At 42.2% G+C, this 16,594-nt stretch overlaps 1 protein-coding gene across 1 annotated transcript in view; it reads right to left on the reverse strand.

Annotated features, from left to right (window-relative positions):
- Positions 1-16,021, reverse strand: part of ANKFY1 (ankyrin repeat and FYVE domain containing 1) — a 92,531-nt gene extending 76,510 nt beyond the window's left edge. Inside the window, exon 1 of the mRNA XM_006899795.1 lies at positions 16,012-16,021. Within this exon, the coding sequence (XP_006899857.1) occupies positions 16,012-16,021 (10 nt within the window). The remainder of the gene's footprint in view (positions 1-16,011) is intronic.
- Between the last annotated feature and the right edge of the window lie 573 nt (positions 16,022-16,594).

Below are 16,594 nucleotides of genomic sequence, written 5' to 3' on the forward strand. Positions count from 1 at the left end.
TGTTGGTGCATATATTTGAATGATAGTGGTATTCACTGGACTTCCTTGTATGCGTATAGATATTATCCTGTCACTGACAATATTGTACTTCAAGATGGACTCTTTTAAAAAAGACTGACTAAAGGAGAACATTACTGACAATTATCCTATTACAGCGCTTAGGGAGGCCTGGCCCTGTGCTTTTATTCTAGTGTGACAAAAGTACAAAGGTCACTGGATTTGAACAGTTCCTCCCAGTGACTCAGACTAAAGAGCCAAGAAACCAAGTATTTACCTCAAAGGGGGGGAGCATTTAACACAGAACTAAGTTGTGTGATGGCATCAAATTTATACTGGAGAAAAAAAAGAAACAAAAGCAATGAACTGGCCTTCTGAAATAAAAGTTGGTAAATTTCTCGGTATGGAAATAGAGTAAATATCTGAACGAACATACAGTTAAGAAGAACAATAAATTCTTTTCAAAAACAATTATCACCTACAAACAGGAGAGAGTAAAATAGATGACTGGGATCTTTTAAGAAGCCTATCTTATGCTAGGGACCTCTCCAAAGCACTGAAGAGCAATGGTGTCTCTCTGGAGACTAAGGTGTGTCTGATCCAGGCCATGGTCTTCACACTCACTTGTTATGCATCAGAGAGTTGGACAATGACCAAGCAGGACAGAAGGAGAATTGATGCCTTTGAGCTGTGGTGCTGGAGAAGAGTATTGAGAATACCATGGACTGCTAGGAAAACAGATTCGTCCTGGAAAGGGTTAAACCGGGTGGCTCCTTGGAGGCAAGGATTCTGAGGCTCCGTCTAGCATACTTTGGACATGTTGTAAGGAGAGACTGGTCCTTGGAGAGGGACATCATGCTTGGTAGGGTGGAGGGACAGCGCAGGAGGGGAAGGCCCTACAGGAGGTGGATTGATTCAGTGACTGGGGTAATCGGGATGGGTGTATCGGAGACGGTGTGATTGGCACTGGACAGAGCAGAGTTTAGGGCTGTTGTACGCAGGGTCGCTATGAGTCGCAGGCGACTTGATGGCACATAACAACAAAGAAGCATATCCTTATGCACATCAAAAACTCCTCCAACAGGATGGAAAGGAAAGCGACAGACTGGGGAAAAATATTTGGTAATAACAAGCCAGCACCTCAAGAGATAAAGGTAAACAACTCAATCACAAAATGGACACAAGGCTATGAATAGACACTTCACCAAAGACATTCAGATGGCAAACAAACACATGAAGAAATGTTCAAAATCTCTAGCTCTAAGAGATGCACATCAAAACAACTATGAGATATCATCAAATCCCAGAAACAATGGCAAAGTTCAACAGAGCAGTAAACAACAAAGGTTGGCTAGGTTGTGAAGAAATTGGAACCCTTATTGACTGCTGGTGGGAGTGTAAAATGGTGCAACCACTATGGAAGGCAGTATGGCGCTTTCTCAAAAAGTTGGATATAGAAATACCATTTGACCCAGAAATTCCACTACTGGGAGTATACCCAAAAGAAACCAGAACTGTCACCCAAACAGATATATGCAAACCTACTTGTATTGTTGTGTTTTTCACAAAAGCAAAGAGATGGAAACAACTCAAGTGCCCATCAACAAATTAATGGATAGAAAAGCTGTGGTATATTAACACAATGGAATACTATGTAGCACTGAAAAACAAGGAACTCATGAAATATACAAAATCCGTGACCATGAAGGACATTATGCAGAGTGAAATATCTCAGTCACAAAAGGACAAATCTTGCATAATGCCACTGTTATAAAATAAGACTGATTTGGAGGATGGGGAGAACTTAAGCAAAGAGAGGATAAATAATGAGCACTGAACTGAAACACATGAGAGAAAGAACTGTTAAAAAAATGTATGATTAGGTATTATTTGCATGACAACAATCTAGAATAAGAGCTGCATAGCAAAGTGGACTGGGGAGCAGAGGGAGGGAGGAAATTGTGCAACAATTAAAGAATTTTTTTAAATATAAAAGCAAACTGGAGGGGGATAGAGAGGAAGATGTGCAACAATGAATGAATGGAAATCCAAGTTTTCTGTAAACTTTTGTTAAATATCAATAAAAAAGAAAATTATATATTAAAAAAACAAAACAATTATCACCTATGGCAAAGTAAATCTATGGTGCCAACAGTCATGATAACTGTAATCTGTGAGGGGAAGGAATGGCAGAGGAATAAGAGGAGGGAACATTAGGATGTTCTCTACTGTGCTAGAATTAGCCTTTCTTCTCCTTACTTAGTGGTAGTTATATGAATTTCATTTTAATAATTCACTGAGTTCTACATTTATGATCTGTGTTTTCTGCATGATGTTATGTTTCAATTAAAGCTAAAAAAGAAAAAAATTACTGAAGACTGGGTTCTCGAGTCAAACTGAGGGTGCTCCAAATCCCTTCAGGGACTAGCTAACAGGATTGCAGGCAAGATCATTTCTCTGAGCTTCAATTTCTTGATTTGCAAAGGGGGAAACATATTTCTCAATGCTGTTGGCTGAATTAAATGGCAACTACTACACTTGGTTATTATTGTTAGGTGCCGTCAAGTGAAGTACAACTGAGAGCAACCTTGTGAACAACTGATCTGAACGCTATGCCATCCTCACCATTTCTACAATTGGTACATATTCTCACATTTGAGGTCATGGTACTCCAATGGGGCATTATAAAAATTATGAGGTGATGAGGGAACTCTGGTGGCCTAGTGGAAAACAGGTGCACTGCAATCCCCAAGGCGTGCAGTTCAAATCCACCAGATGCTCTGCTGGAGAAGGAGGGGCAATATCCTCCTGTGCCAGTTGGAGCTGATTTGACAGCACACAACAAGGAGGGGGAAAAACAACTATGAGGTGATGAACAAAAGTGTAACCAGAAACGAGAAACACCAACACTGAAGAAACTACTTCAAAGATTATGCCACCTCATACAATAACTGTACTAAAAATTTCCAAACCAAAAGACATAAAGCCGAACTTTTCTCACAGTCAGACTAATTTATCTGCAAGATGTACAAGGCAGGTTGTCCATGAAAGAAAAAACCAAAACCAAACCAAGCCTCTTGAGAAAATATATAAATGAAAACTCTCCTAGTCCACCACAGTAGAGTGTCAGCCAATGTTCAAAACTAATCAATCTAGAAATGGCAGTTATAATCCAGGAAAACATTAGTACATATGCAGTAAAAAGAAAAGCAACAACCAAATGAGTGGAAAAAGTAGTTACATCTGGGGAAAAGGACTGAGAGGAGGAGAGAAATATGGTAAAATTTAGTTTTTCTTATAAGCCTTAAGGTGTTATTTGAATTTTAACTCCAGTGTACTTATAACACACATTGTTTTAAACAAACTTTAAAGATTATTAAAAAAGAATTAAAAGTTTATATAAAGATTATGAAAAACAATGTGAATTCTAAGGAAAAATGAATTCTTTTATAACTCCAAAATGTACAGGTTTTTAAACCTCACAAAATTTTAGGATAGAAAGGGTCTAAAGATCTCCAGTTGATGAGCAGAACAGAAAGCAAATCGCCAACTCTCACTGGTGGGCCAGGCTCAAGGATATTACTCCATGATGACCGCAGCTGTCCGAATGATACAGAAAGAGAAGGCAGATTGTGCAGATCTGTGGTAGGACCTGGAAAATTCCATTTCTAACACAGTCCTAGATGTGGGAATTACGGCCCTGGAAAAAAGTTCAGTCCCCTAGTGCACACCTTCCCAGTTCCACAGTTAGCCTGATCCAGGCATCCTATTTTAGACAAACCATCAACTGAAATGCAATTTTCCATGCCTTCATTGATTTTTATCATAGGTATTCATCAATGAAGCACCAAAGCCAACGTAAACCATCAAGCACATGCTTTTAAAAAGTTTATAGAGTGATGAGGAAGGCAGGCAATTAAGCCAATTCAACAAAACTTGACAGGATTCTGCCAGAGGACAGAAATAGAGGAAGAAGCAACATCACCTGGTTTAAGATAGAGCTAAGCCAGATGGATCAGAAGTATTTTACTTGAAAATATTTAAATAAAAGCCTTTGAGTGTAGCACACCGTTTTCAGATAATGCAAGAAAAGGCTTCGGTCCTTTACTGTCTTTGTCAGATTCTCTTTTTAAACAAGTATCTGTCCATAGACTTTCTGGGGCTTAGGGGGATTTTCCCCGCCTTTAATTTTTTAAAAAATTCTTTCCTGTGATTTGAGAAAGGTGAGAAAACTTTCAACAATTCATGAGCATTATGTTCTACAACAGGGATTACAGTCTTCCATAAGATAAGATGTGTAATTATACCCTTCCCACCTATCTGTATTCCCTATTCGAATTCTGCTGCCTGCCAGCCTTCATCTGAACTTTATCCCCAGAAAAATAAAAGCTGCCACTTTGATCTTGTCTGGCTGACTGTTCTAAGAAGTCTGTTCTTCTTTGACTTTAATTATTTACTTACTTACAGGCCGACTGTTTGGCTACAAGACCAGTGACCTGGGTGATTTTAACTGCTGGCTTGAACGGTGACACTGTGTTAAAGCATCAGGGGTTCCACCAGTCTCAAGATCAGTATGCCTCTCCATCCACAGGTCTGTCCACAGAACATCAGTAAAAAACTCTGCATCCCATCTCACCTAAATCAATCTCAAAGTGCTTTTGAGGCAGCATTAACCCAGAGCCGATCTCCAGAAGGTTTCGGTTAGCGGGTACACATTAAGCCAGCAGAGGTCCCTGGTCACTTTAAAAAACTCAGTCAACTCGCTAGCACAAGATAGGGCAAGGTTCACATCTGTTGTTCACAGGATCAACTTCTCAGTCCCATTTCCATCGAGTCAGAATTGACTCATCGATGAGTTTCAGAGGCTGTAAATCGCACAGGAGGTAACCGCCCACCTTGGAGCAGCTAGTGGATCCAAACCATCTGCCTCTAGATTAGCAGTGCAAGTATTTACTCACTAGGCCACCAGAGCTCCTTTAAACAAACTACCAATCTGCATTTTTCTCTAATCTTAAACTTTTTATTGTGATTTGAGTGAAACTTTTGAAAGTAAACTGGTATTCAAGGCACTGACTACAGTCCCTACAATGTAAGAGCACTCTCTGCACTTTTCCGTGTTAACCCTTTCCATTCGGCCTTCTTTCCTGTTCCTTTCTGCCTTCTGGCCTTTATCTCTGGGTTAATGCTTTTGATCCCATGTAGCTGGGGTGGTTTTTTTTCTCCCCTAAGAAATATGTACCTCCCACATGATACTGTTCATCTTATAGTTATGGTTTGAAGGGAAGCTGAGCCATGAGTGAACTCGGTTCCAGGTCTCCAGAGTATCTAAGGACCAGTCTCCGGGGGTTTCGACACTATCAGTCCAGCATAAGGGACACATGGTAAAGTGTATTACAGGAATAGAAAGGTTTACATCCAGCAGTCACTCTGTAAAGAAAACCAAGGTTATCTGCTCCTACTAAGATTTATGGCATCAGAAATTGATGGGGAGTCATCATGAGTTGGAACAGACTCAACGGCAGTTGCTTATCAACCATAAGCCTGGTCTTTTTTTACAATTTTGCATTTTACTCCACTTTTCCTCCCTCCTCTTCAGGACCTCCTGCGATCCCTTCAATGTGGTTAACAGTGGCAGCTGGGCATCATCCAGTTCTCCAAGGCTCAGGGTTGTAGGGGTTGGGGTTTACGTGGTCCACTAATCCTCTCACTGATTTCAACTATATTTCATTTTCTTCACTCCACTATGCTCTAGACAAGGACAGACAATAGTAGTACCTTAAATGACTACTCACAAGTATTTAAGATCCCAGTTGTTACTAAGCAAAGCAGGATACAGAACACTGACCATGTTAAGCCAACTGATTTTGAAGTCCCTGAGATTACACTCCTGATCTGTACTTCTGATACACTTACTATGCACTAAGCATTACAGCAGATTTCCCTGCTGCCTCTCAGGGTAGGGCTAACATGCAGCTCCTCAAAATGAACAATGTCATTTCAAGTGTAGAATCAAAGTAGCAGCTATGAAAAACTCACAAAGAAAAAAGTGAAAAATCTCAATACGAATGTATCCACTAAGGTGTGCATCTTGGTAAAAACTGAAACAGACCACCAGTGGGACAGATTAAAATGAACTGCAATAAAGGGGAGGAAGGTGAAGAGGGGACATTTTCCTTCAAATAGGAAGCTGATAATTCCTCTATTTAACCTATAAAGTAGGTAGACTCTAGAAGTTTTGTTTCAGCCATTTCTTGTCTTGGCTCTCTCAGACAAAAATCAGTATATTTCCTTGTTTGTTAAGTATACACACATACTTCCAAATCTATAGCTACAGTCTTTTGTCACTCATCTGTCCGTTTATCCTAATATGGTGGCTCTGTGTTGTTATGATGTTACCAGCTATGTCATGGGTTAAAATACTATCAGGGTCACCAATGATAGTCAGGTCCCAGTAGTTTTCTGATCAGGGAGCAGAATGGCCATCCACTTCTGAGAGAACAGACCCTTGAAAATCCCGTGGATACCAGGGGTACATTGCCTGAGAGTGCTGGATGATGAGGTCCTCAGTTTGGAAGACACTCAGCAATTGTCCAGTGACACCAGGACTCCAAACTGGCTCATTCAGGTTTGACTCCCTGCTAACAACTGGCATTTCCACCCCAGATGTATTGAAATCAGCGGCAATGGCAATAGGTCTCATTTAGAGCAGGACGTCAAAGAAAGATTAATTAGCAATTGCTGCTAAATCCATTCCTGTAACTGTAATGGGTTACTGCAATGCAGAACTGCCCAACAGGGTTTCCAAGGCAGTAACCTTCGTGGGACTAGAACCACCTACCTTTTGGGTTCAAGCTGGGAGCTTAACCATTGCAATACATGGGTTTCTTAGGATGAATGAACTATAAATTCATTACTTAGGGGATTAAATATAATTTTTCCATTCCTCATTTTAAATAGTTTCTATTCCCCTCTACCCCACTTCTAAACCACACTATATTCATTAAGTCTTCTTAGATTACTGAAACCCTAACCTCTCCCTTTTTTATCATTCTTTTCTAAGTGAATTAGTGCTCTTTGTATAATTCTTTAATGACTAAATGACTCTATCCCTATTCCTTTTTAAAAAAAATTTTTTTAAACTTTTTTTTTATATGTACCGTCAAATGTGATCTGACTGGTACAGGAGGAGATTGCCCCTCCTTCTCCAGCAGAGCATCTGGTGGATTTGAACTGTGCGCCTCTGGGATTTCCCTATTCCATGTTAACTATGTCAACTAGATAGAAATGACTGTAGAAGCTGTGATAACATCCTATTTTGAGAAATATAAGCATACATTTTTGTTCTAGGCATATATTCATTAGTCTTCTACATAAAGGTAGGTCCCAGTTATAAACATTGTTTAGCTAACAGACAATTGGTGCCTGCCCTTTTATGTTATGTACATTTGCCCTCATTTTGAAACGTGAACAATTGCTACTGCACACAAAGCATACATCACAATCATCCTCTCCACTTGCAGTACTAGGAGCTGTTAAATACTGTAAAGTCTTCCTCTCACGCACTAAATAAGATCATGCACCAGATCCAACACACCTACAAAAGACACACAGGGATGGATCTCACTCACAGCCCAGGGAATGTCTGTCCAAAATTGCAGTAATGTATTGCCTTCCCAGAAATTACTATCCATCTTCTTTGTTGATATCAGCATTAAAAAGCTTCTGTCTGGTGATGAATCACTGCTACTACTAGTTTTCTAAATCTGTGATAATGAAGATGGAATATTTTCTTTCATGGGGCTAATAAATATACATGAATCAGGAGTTCTAAATATAGGAAAAATGTTTAATAAGAAAATAAGTAGATGTATTTACTCTTGCAAACTCAAGTTCACATCATACAAAAAAGGTGAAGGGAAAGGAAAACAGCAAAGCCACCTGCAGGAGGGTACAAGGGAAAAGGAAGGGTCATATATGGGTACTTTGCCAGTCAGCACCTGCCACACAAGCATGCAAGCACACATATATGCACACACGTGATTATTATTAAAAGTATAATATGCTATGAGGGTTTTTTTTATTTCTTGATGATCCACCTTTTCAAAGCTTCAGCAATTTTAGTTTTCAAAACTTGAATGCTCTGACAAAGTCTAAAACCCATTATTTAATCAAAGTTCAATTTTTTAAAATCTCTTTACTCCAGTCACAGTCAAAATATACTACCCAGGATTGGTAAGACAGCAACACACTCACACACACACACTTTCATGTCTGTTTACCAATCCAGTTTGAAAAGAACTTGTAAGATATGTAAATCTTGCGTGAAGTCAAGTAATTCAAAATCCGGTTTCTGGACACTGTGATTTGAAGGTGCCCCAGGTTGACAACCACTAGTGTGAACTAATGGAATGGCAAAACAGAGGGAAGAACAGATGCGCTAACATTACAGAAGCCACAGGGATTTACTGACTGACTGCAAACATAGGGCAAAGTCTTGGATGATTCTAGGTTACTGGCTAAGAATGACTGGGTGGATGACGGTGCCATTAATCATCAATGCAGAAGAGAAAGCTCAGTAAGTTATAAAGCGTAATATGTAGGTTTATTTGGAAACCTTTGCCCACCCTCCTCTGTGCTGCAAATACATTAAGGCTGAAACGTGTCATTCTCACTTGTTCCTTGTCATCCCTACATAGTAGCTTGCATCTGTTGCTGACTGCCTTCGAGTCAAGCACGACTCAGCGACCCTAACAACAAAAGGCCTGAAGTCTTTCTATAACTATCCTCATTTATCAAAGTTCACAGTTTCCAGAGGCATGTTGTTTAGGAAGCAGATGCCACTTCTGTTTCCAGCTTGCATCTTGTAGAAATTAAATACATTTTTTCCTCAATGTAATTCAACTTTGTTAAATCTTGTCTGTGTCTTAAAGGGCAAGACTCATACTTTCAAAACCTCACACAGAACAGCACCGATCACAAGGCTGATTTCAAAAGAGATGCTCACAAATAGTAGCTAACTAGTGAGTCTCCACTCAAAATGCCTCTCTAACTGGAAACATATCCAACTACTTGCCAGGTACAATCACCCAGAGGTATCTCAGGCACAGCAAGGTACTCCAAACTTGAGGTCAAACCTGTTCCTCCTCTTCCTGTTACCAGCCCAGACCTTATCCAAGCTAAGGAGACCTAGACATAATCCAAGTTATCCAGACCTAGAAGACCTGAGACAACTTTGATACAGCCTCGCCTAAATGTTCAAACAAGCTCCAAACGTCTAGTCTTCTGTGCCTTCCAGTCTCTCTCCCATCCATCTTCACCAGTTCCAAAGCTTCCCCATTCTCTACAAATCTATCATTGTCACACCTCAGTCATGACACTGCTCTGGCTGGTACCTTTCATGACACCCCCCAGGCCATTCAATAAAGTCTAGCTGCTCATGCTGGCACTCAGTGCCCTTAATTTTATCCTTACATATTTTCCCAATTTCACTTTTCACTAGTTCCTCTACCTAGAATAGCAACCTCTCCACATTCTTATCTCCTCAGGTCAAAAACACTCTCCAACTCATTGCCAAAAAGTGACCATAAATGACAGAGCGGAACTGCCCCAAAGGATTTTTAAGGTTTACACTTTTCAAAAGCAGACTAGCTCATCTTTCCCTCCCGGAGAGGCTGGCAGATGTGAGCTGTGGACCTTTTGGTTAGCAATCAAGTACTTAATCAATGTACTACCAGGGCTCTTTCTGTGTCAGAGAGCAGCTTATTTTTCAAAGCCCTGATCAGATACAAGGCTTTTCCTGACCACCCGAACTACACTCTACCACTTCCCTAAAAAATCTTACTCCAAAGATTCAAAGTAACTTCCTAAGCATTTTTCACTTTCTACTTTAGAATACCATTTCTTACACGTTTTTGGTTTGGTTGGGGGGGGTTTTGGGGGGCTTTTTCAATCTCCCCACAGAATGAAATTTTGGTTTTTTATGAACGGACTATAAAATCTGTCATTGCCAAGTCAATCCTAACTCACAGGAGCAGCCTTTTAGGACACAGCAGAATAGCCCTAGAAGATTCCCAAGGTGGTAAATCTTACAGAAAGCAGATGGGCACCTCTTTCTCCCACAGAGTGGCTGGTGTTTTCAAACTGCCAACCTTTCAGTGGGCAGCCAAGCGCTTGAGCCCTGTGACACCAGGGTTCCACTAAACAGGCTCTCAAAACTCAAACCTACTGCCCCTGAGTTGGCTCTGATGCACAGTGACCCTCCAAAAGGTTTCTGAGGCTGGAAATATAAAAAAGAGACTGCCCATCTTTCTTCCCCAAAGCTGCTGGTGAGATGAACAGGCTCTTCTAAGCCTGGCTGTGTTCATTTTAATCAACCCCGCTTCTCCCTCTACTCTCACTCCATGCTAGTTAATAATTTTCCTTCCTACAGTGCCTTAGAAGGCAGGGTTCAGTAAACACTTCGGTAGGCCTTGGCCAACTCACATTCAACAAGAGAGTGTGAATATGAAGTAGTGTCTCACCTCGCTCGGCAGGATCACAAATGATAACATCTCAGCTACACAAGTTGCCCTGCCAGGGAGTGACTGAACACCATGAATCTCAACATGATCGAGCAGCTCTGTTCTGATACATCCACAATCACTGCAGTAAGTGGATAAACTCTGCTTCTTTATGAGGGGTGGGGAAAAGTCCCCAAAGAAAAAGTGTGCAGCTACTTTTGACGACAGAAATTTAAGAAAGAGAAGAGGGGAAGGAATAATAAAGAAAAGGACAGTACCTACACTGATGGGCAGCCACACTTTATGTTCTTAACAGCCACAGGAATTTACTGAGTAAGTGAAACAATAAGTGAAGAGAAAAATTTTAAGATGAGAAGAGACCCGTTTCCTCCCCCCTCTCTCTTTCTCTCTGTGTGTGTGTGTGTGTGTGTGTGTGTGTGTGTGTGTCTCCGTGTATCTCTGTGTCTCTCTCCCACCCCCAGCCTGCACTGAGTAAGCATCTGCTGAATAGTCTTGCCCAACAGTACTTTCTGCAATGATTCTGGTATTCTAAAGATCTGTGCTGAGCAGTAAGGAATCCACTGTCCGCATGACTACTGAGCAGCTGGAATGGAGACAGAAAATTAAGGAACCATATTTTATTATTCTATGTTGTTGGAGAGAATATACATAGCAACACATCCACTAATTCAACAATGTCTCCACTATCAATTCAGTGACACTGGTCATACATTCTTTTTTTTTATATTTCTTTTTATATCTTTTTTTAAATTTTATTTTATTATTTTTGTGTGTGTGTATCGTCAAATCAGATCTGACTGGTACAGGAGGAGATTGCCCCTCCTTCCCCGGCAGAGCATCTGGTGGATTCAAACCGTGCACCTCTGGGATTGTAGTTGCAGCTCCTTGCCACTAAGCCACCAGAGCTCCCCTGGTCATACATTCTTATCATCCTTTTCCTAAACTGATCCTTCTCAGTAATATAACCCCACAGTCCCTTAAACACACCATCTAATCTCTCAAGTTGCTGTGGAAAACTTGATCCATTTCCCATAGTTCTTAGAAGAGTATACTGCTTAAGGCAGATATTCTTTATTTGTTAAGCTAAACTGCTGCCTGCTATAAGGAAGATTCTTTTTAGTTTACAGTTTAAAGACTATTTCAGGGAAATAGTTTCGGAATTCCATCGTGACTTTAGGGGACAATTCGGTTTAAAGATACTCAGGGTAATCATTTCAGGGGTCCAGCTCGCTTTAATGGCTTCAGAAAATCTGAATTCCTTAAGAAGTCCAAAATCTGTTCTATATTTCTCCTTCTGATTAGGATTTTCCTACAGAATTTTTGATCATAAAAAGAAATCGAAGTCTTCTATTTTAATTACTTACCATTTAAACAGAAGTGTGGCTAGTGGTACTGGATTAGCCATAATCTGAAGAACCACAATATGAAAGGTCTTCTTCACCTTATTACTCTTGACCTCTACCATATTATGTACCTTTCAAAATTATCTCAAAACTGATAACTTTTTGTCAAAAGTTATTTCTGTAAGCAAGATTCGTTAAAGCAGTAAAAATCCATGATCAAGTTTTTGTTCTATATTATTTCCCTTTTTTCCAATTTCCACTTTTTGTTGGAAGGGTACAGTTACTGCCTGCCAGGATCAAGATGTGACAGTCTTTGTGTACTATTTTGACTCTAGAAGCTACTGATAAGGAATCCCCCTTTGAGACCTAAGGAACCATACTGTAAGGACAATAAATAAATGGACTTGCTTGTGACCACAGTTCAGAGAAACCAGGATTCGAATGCATGTCTACCTGTATAGTCTGAGGTCTTCAGTATGATGTTTTAATGGTAAAAACTAACATGGGCTGGATGAAAAGTAGCTTAGGAAGCTCTTGAGAGATTGATGTTGGTGAGCTCTGGTGGCCTAGTGGCAAGAAAATGCACTGCAATCCCAGAGGTGCGCTGTTCAAATCCACCAAATGCTCTGTTGAAGGAGGAGGGAAAATCTCCTCCTGTACCAGTCAGATCTGATTTGACAGTGCGCATACATACATACATACATACACAGAATGATGTTACTCAGAGCACAATAAAAATTAGGCAGCTTACTTGACAAGAAACAACTTTTGTTGTAGCCAGGCAATTATTCTTGATGCCTGATAAATGCTATTCAATAAACTCATTTATTTTTCAATCACAGGCTAGCTTAGGGATACAGAAGGGCACAAAATAGGAGAAGGTTTTGACCTCATGAGGCTTACAGCTATTGGGGGGAAAAGGGGGGGGGTGGAAAGCAGGAAAAATCTCCACCAAGATGGTAAATTGCCACTTGAGTGAATTAAAAGTAAATCAGGGCACAAAGAAATGGAAAAAGATGAGAAATAGAACAAGCATGCACAAAGGATGAGAAGGAAATTAGTATTTAGGAGCCAAAGATACAATCTAATTCATGTATATAAGGAAACTCTATGTAAACAGGCTATCTCAAACACACTGCTATCAAGCCCGAACAGTCACAGCTAGCGCTCTGCCGGGGTTTCTGAGGCTGTAAATTGAACTGGAGGAGACCGCTCATCTTTTTTCCCAGGAGCCTCTGATGGATTTAAATCACCACAAGTGCAGCCGCTGGACAGGAGTGCTGCTCCCTACAGACTACTCCATCAGACCTCTAAATATTGTTTATATGGCTATATTTGGCTTCTTTGGCTATACTGCACTGTTCAGTTAGACCCACTCATAGATGACCCTCCAGCAGAGGCAGTAAATCACACAGGAGGAGACTGCCCATCTGCCTCCCACAGAGCAGCTAATGGATTCAAACTGCATGCCTCTGGGTTGGCAGCACAACTCCTTACCACTAAGCCACCCGAGCTCCCTATATAGGGAAGGAAAATCAAGGAGGAAAAAGACAGTAAAGACAGGAAAACCATATAGGAGCCTGTGGAAACAGTTCCCTTGAGTGAGGAAAAGCAGCTCAGGTTAACAGACTCCCATAGAGATGTAGTAGAAACGGAAACCAAATGTCAGGCAGACTATACATACTTGGCAACACCAAGTTTATGAATGAGCACAAGGAAAGAAGGCTAGTTTCTAAAGAAGTCACAAAATTACAGTCAGTCCCTCAGGGTTTTGTTTACCATTTCTAGGCTCTACTTCCCACATGCTTGGTCAGCAAACAACCAGTAACAGGGAAGTGTGCTTACAGATGATTGCCACATTTTTGCTAGATGCTTATATCTAAATGAGTTTATCTCAAAACATCAAAATAGGTATTGTGGTTCTGAACAATTACGATTAAAGGTCAAACAACATTAAACAAGATCCTTGCAAAATAGCTTCCAGCTGATCTTTCCAAGCACCAACAATTTAATGAGCTAGCTGGCCCAGGATGTCTCTTGCTCAATACTTCTTAGTTAAAGTTTGCGACATTTCCGAAAACTCTCATTCAGAACACAAGCCCTGAAACTGGGGCACAAAAATGGAAAAGAGAAAACTATGAAGGCAGAACCTTTGGGCTGGGTTAACCTATCATCTGTCTCTAGGCAATTTAAGTTGTGGTCGGGGAACAGACTCCTAGCTCATCCTCCAGCAGGTGTTCAGAGGCAGTAAATCTCACAGGAGTAGACTGCCCATCCTTTTCCCATGCTAGCTCTCTCCCAAGGTCACTCTGATACACATCTCAAGGCACTTGCAGGAGAGCAGTGTACCGGCCTGAGCCTGCATGAGCTCCTCAGGGTTGGAATACAACAGCAAAGTACTGTACAGCAACTGTGCTGTACAACTCCTGAATGAAAGGCAGCTACCCTCCACAATTAAATAATGTGTATGGCAGCAAACTGAAAAGGCTGGAGATACAAGTCCTTCTAGATGCACCTTCTGAAGGAGTCATCTACCTCCAAAAAAAGCTAACCTCTGAATGCCTAAGAGAGCACAGTGCTACTCTGACATACCTGCTAAGTCTGGGCCAACTCCACGACAACTGGGTAGAGCAGTCTAAAAGCACTCCCCAACTTCTCTTCCCAAAGCAAGCGAGCTGGACTACCTCACCTAAGACCGTCCTGAACTCTTCTATCCCATCTCACTGCTCACACGTTTATGTTCCATCCTGTTGGCTGTCCAGTGTATAAAACAACTCTAATTTTTCCAAAAACGTCCTAAGATGCCTTAGCTCGCTTTCTGCACCCTTTCTTACTTCTCTACTTTCATGCAGTTAAAATTCATCTGCTGTTCCCCCCTACACGTCACCTGAGGACGTTCCAATGTGGGAGAAAGAGCAAAGACAAAATGAGCGAATGGATGCCAGTCCCAGCTATCGCTGAAACCTTGCTTTGCATTCCTTATCTATAAAAGACAAACAACATAGAGGCCAGGCCTCCTTCAGAAGGTAGCTCTGAGGTCTAATGCAAATGAGAAAAGCTGGCAAACTGTCATGTTCTGTCTCAACCTATGAGTAAAGTAAACGTGCGTGAATTCAGGCAAAGCTGAGTTCAAAACCAACAGAATGGAGAGCCACAAAGCCAAGTGCAGTCTATTCAATGAGCATTCCTTAAGTCAAAAAAGAATTTTCTTCTTCAATATTGGGGGGGCGGGGGGGGAGGATAGAAGTGCACTACAGGCCAGGCCCAACAGTGTCACTTCTCAGTGACAGGTCCTGGCTGAGCAGCTCCCCATCTTGAGGGCCTTCTTTCCCCCATTTGCACAATAATGCTTTAACATCGCAGGTTTCCAATACTGTTTGTTGTTAAGGGAGGCAAATCCAGACTGTCTCTACCTGCAATGTCACAATGAAAACAGCAAAAAAAGAGGACTAGACTAACTGGCAAGAGAGCAGAGGTCTGGTTTAGACCTGTTCTTTCAAACAGTGTGACCTTGGGACAACTCTCTTATAAAGCAAAGCCCCTCCTCCTGTCCCCATTTGAAACGCGGGGGGGGGGCGGGGGGGAGGCAGAAGGAGGGAATCCAGGAATCCAGTGCCGGATGGAGCTGTCAGGGGCCCAAGAGACTACAGCACGCGCCCATTCGGCAATCTGACCAGTTACAGCCCTGGTTTCTCCCCACCCTTCACCCCGAAGAGTCCAAGCTCTTGGGCAGCAAAGGGATGTAGGTACCCCTTCCGGATGCGGGGCGTGCCAGGATTGCAGTTCCTATTTCCTTAGGAAAAGGGTTGCTTCCCCACCGTCCTAGCAACAACAGCACTCAAAGGCGCCTCCCCAGTCCCCACTCAGGGAAGCCCACTGCTGCACACTGGGTACCGGCACTGCGCCTTCCACCCGAGCTCTGCAGTCCGTTCAGGTCCAGCGGGGCTAAGCAGGGCGGGAGGGGCGTTGCCATAGGAACAACGCCCCAGACCCCGGCCCGAGGAGGCCAGGAGAGACAAGAGAAAAAGACTCGCGAGACCCACGGTGCCCCATGCGACCACGCCTGGCCTCCCCTTCGCAGGGCCGCTTTGTTCTGCTAGCTGCGCCCCTCCAGCTCCAAGGCTTCCCGCGCCGTTCCACAAGAACCCTACCTTCCGCCATGTCGGGCCCAGCCCTGCCTGCAGCCTCGCGAGAAGTGCGCCGTTCAACTGGGGCGGAGTGGGAGGGCTGTGCCAAGTCTCGCGAGAAGCTAGGGGAGCGAGAGATAAGGAGGAGCCTGGGATAGAGAGGCGAAAGAAAGCGCCCTGGATAGCGGAACACTGGAAGTACTGGGGAGCTGGGTCGCTTCAGCTGGTGCTCGCGAAACCTGGGGTTTATCAAACAGTTTATTCCGTGCCGTAAGAAAGATAGCGGTAAAGATGAGCAGAGCGAGTGTAGAAAAGTTTGCTTGTGAGGGGTTTGAGGGAGGGGTTTTGCCTGTTTTTAAAATTTGTAAAGGCAGAAGAAACAGAGGAAGGAAGCTATGGAGTGGGAATAGCTAATGATAGCTCAGAGTTCCCGGGGAGGCGGGATGGTCTATCTGCATGCGCTATAGAACACAGATTGCTTATCAGAATACAGAAAAACAGCATGTATGCACATAGATAAGGAAAGAGGAAAAGATAGGAGAGAGACACCTTGATGACATCAATTTTACAGGTGAAATTGGTAAGCAAAAAGGCCAGAAACAGTGAA

The sequence above is a fragment of the Elephantulus edwardii genome, unplaced genomic scaffold, assembly GCF_000299155.1.
Source record: "Elephantulus edwardii isolate Elephantulus edwardi_28Jun2011 unplaced genomic scaffold, EleEdw1.0 scaffold00267, whole genome shotgun sequence".
Lineage (NCBI taxonomy): Eukaryota > Metazoa > Chordata > Mammalia > Macroscelidea > Macroscelididae > Elephantulus > Elephantulus edwardii.